At 42.7% G+C, this 2,500-nt stretch overlaps 2 protein-coding genes across 3 annotated transcripts in view; one reads left to right on the forward strand and one right to left on the reverse strand.

Moving 5' to 3' along the window:
- Positions 1-94, forward strand: part of tp53 (tumor protein p53) — an 11,726-nt gene extending 11,632 nt beyond the window's left edge. For both annotated transcript variants that reach the window (XM_060862769.1, XM_060862770.1), the window contains one exon: positions 1-94. This exon is cut by the window's left edge and continues 829 nt beyond it. The gene's annotated coding sequence lies outside the window, so the exon portion shown is untranslated.
- A 254-nt stretch (positions 95-348) lies between these two features.
- Positions 349-2,500, reverse strand: part of LOC132840607 (macrophage-capping protein-like) — a 6,200-nt gene continuing 4,048 nt past the window's right edge. The window contains exons 7-9 of the mRNA XM_060862377.1: positions 786-918; positions 610-701; positions 349-507 (exon numbers count right to left, since the gene is read on the reverse strand). Of these exons, the coding sequence (XP_060718360.1) occupies positions 442-507; positions 610-701; positions 786-918 (291 nt within the window). The 3' untranslated portion in view covers positions 349-441. The remainder of the gene's footprint in view (positions 508-609; positions 702-785; positions 919-2,500) is intronic.

Here is a 2,500-nt window from a genome sequence, read left to right on the forward strand (position 1 = left end):
GTCATCTATCATTTATATGTAGTTTTATATACAAACTTGTTTAGCGTTTGGTTTAAAAAAACATCTAAAACAATAAAACTTGATCTTAAATTTTCTTAAATCTGCTCCTTTGTTTTTATTTGTGTCCTTCTTGTGTTGGTGATCAGGGTGTAGATCTGTTTACTAATCATGAAGAACATGTGTTTAAAAGCAACAGTTTTAAATCTGATCAGAAAATAAAATAAAACAATCTTATATTTATTAGATTTATTGAGGAATGAACACAGGAGAAGCTACAGATCAGCTGCAGTGTGTGTGTTTGCACACGTGTGTGTGCAGGTGTGAAGTGAAAGTGAAGTGAAAGTGCGTGTGGGGCTGTGTGTGTGTGTGTGTGTGTGTGTGTGTGACTGTGTGCAGGTGTGAGTGTGTGTGTGCGCCCGTGTGTGTGTGTGTGTGTTGTTTTTAACCCCAGCTTTTGAAGAATTGTTTGAAAAGAACAGACTCACGACCTTGAGGAAAAATCTCCACCTGCACACACACACACAATATAAGAACATTTCAGAATATAGTTAATGAATGGTAATTACTCTGTCTGTGTGTGTGTCTGTGTGTGTGTGTGTGTGTGTGTACCTGAGTTGTGGTTCTGCAGTAACCCATCCTCACAATAAACTCATCTGCTAACTGCAGGGCCAACCTCTTTTTTTCCACATTGGCTCCTCCACCTGTCAATCAAATCCCCAACCAGTGACAAACATTCCTGCACTCTGTACACACACTGATACACACACTGATACACACAAACACACCCTTCCAGATGAAGATCTTGCCATTGGCTCCATTATCAAGGATAAAACAGTCGTCTCTATGCAGAAGTTTCTGATCAAATGGTGCTTTTTCACACAGCTGTGTGATGGACATGCAGCCTGATGCATCAGACACCTAACACAGACACACAGACACACACACACACACACACACACACACACACACACACACACACACACACACTGGTATTATTCTCTTTATCAATATTCTACTGATACAGACCTATGTACAGATATACATAAATAGGTAGACAAATAATCTATATATGAATATACAGAGAATACACACACACACACACACACACACATATATATGACTATATAAAAAGTTTATGATTATACAGAATATATACAGTGATATACCACTGTGGGGTAAAAGCTGTTCCTTAGCCTGCTGGTCTTAGACTGCAGGCACCTGAAGCTGTTCCCAGAGGGTAGGAGGGTAAACAGTTTATGGGCTGAGAGGTGAGGCGTCCTGGCTGTGAGCTTTACACAGACACCAGTTCCTCTGAACGTCCTCAGTAGTGACAGTGTAATACAGCTGGTTAGGAGGCTCTCAACAGCACAGTGGTCAAAGTTCTTAAAGATAGCTGAAGAAAGGTGGTTCTTACTCAATACACTCAGGAAGAAAAAGCACTGGAGAGCCAAGTGCCCAAGAACTTGAATGATGCTAACACGTTCACATCATCCTGTTGATGTGAAGAAGGGAGCACGTGTTACCTTTCTTCTTCCTAAAATTCACAAGAGGCTCATTGGTCTGGTGTTATAAAAAGCAGGTTATTTTCAGTGCACCACACAGCCAGGAGCTTCACTCTGAAGTCTGATTCAGGATTGTCGCTGAAGAGGACAATCACCCTGGTGTCAGAACCATGCACAGGTCTGCAGTCATGTGTGAAGAGAGTACAGGATTTAACACACAACCTCACTGTAAGTCAGTGTTCAGTGTGATGGTTGAGGAGGTGATGTTATATAACTGAACATGCTGCAGTCTGAGCATGAGAGTGAGAGTCCAGTGTGGGTGAAAGGCTGGTTTTGAGATGTGCTAGGACTAACTGCTTAAAGCACTTCATGATTATGTGTGTAAGTGCTACAGGGTGGTCCAGGGGTCATTCAGGCAGTGGTGTAGAGTGTTTAGGCATCAGAACAATGGAGATGGTTTTGAATGGCTTGGGATTGAGACAGATTGTAAATGTCAGTCAAAACCTCAGACAAATGTCCAGGTATGGCATCAGGGCCAGCAGCTTTACGTACATCAGTTCAACGTAAAGCATCACAGACTTCTGTGGTGGACACTGTGATGTGCTGGTGGTTCATAGGGGCTTTGGTCTTAGTGAATGTCTCCTGGATGACTCCTGGTTCAAAGTGAGCATAAAAGTTCTTTAGCTCATTGAGAAAGGAGACGTCAGTGGATGAGGGGGCAGAAAAGATGGGCTTGTAGTCCAGTGTCACGTATATCTGTTCACACCTGGTGTATGGACACGTCTCCAGAGAACACTTGAGGTTTCTGATGGAGAAAGGCTCACACATTTCTGATGTCAATTTTCTGCTCTGTTGATTTTCAGACAGTAACGTCCCCCCATCCATCTCATGTAGGTACACACTGATTAACATGTTCATCTCCCTTTCCACACAGTGTCACAGTGAGTACTGAGTCCACAGCGAGGACGACGATGCAGTCGTGTTGATACTACAGCAGT

Source organism: Tachysurus vachellii, chromosome 26, assembly GCF_030014155.1.
Source record: "Tachysurus vachellii isolate PV-2020 chromosome 26, HZAU_Pvac_v1, whole genome shotgun sequence".
NCBI classification, from domain to species: domain Eukaryota; kingdom Metazoa; phylum Chordata; class Actinopteri; order Siluriformes; family Bagridae; genus Tachysurus; species Tachysurus vachellii.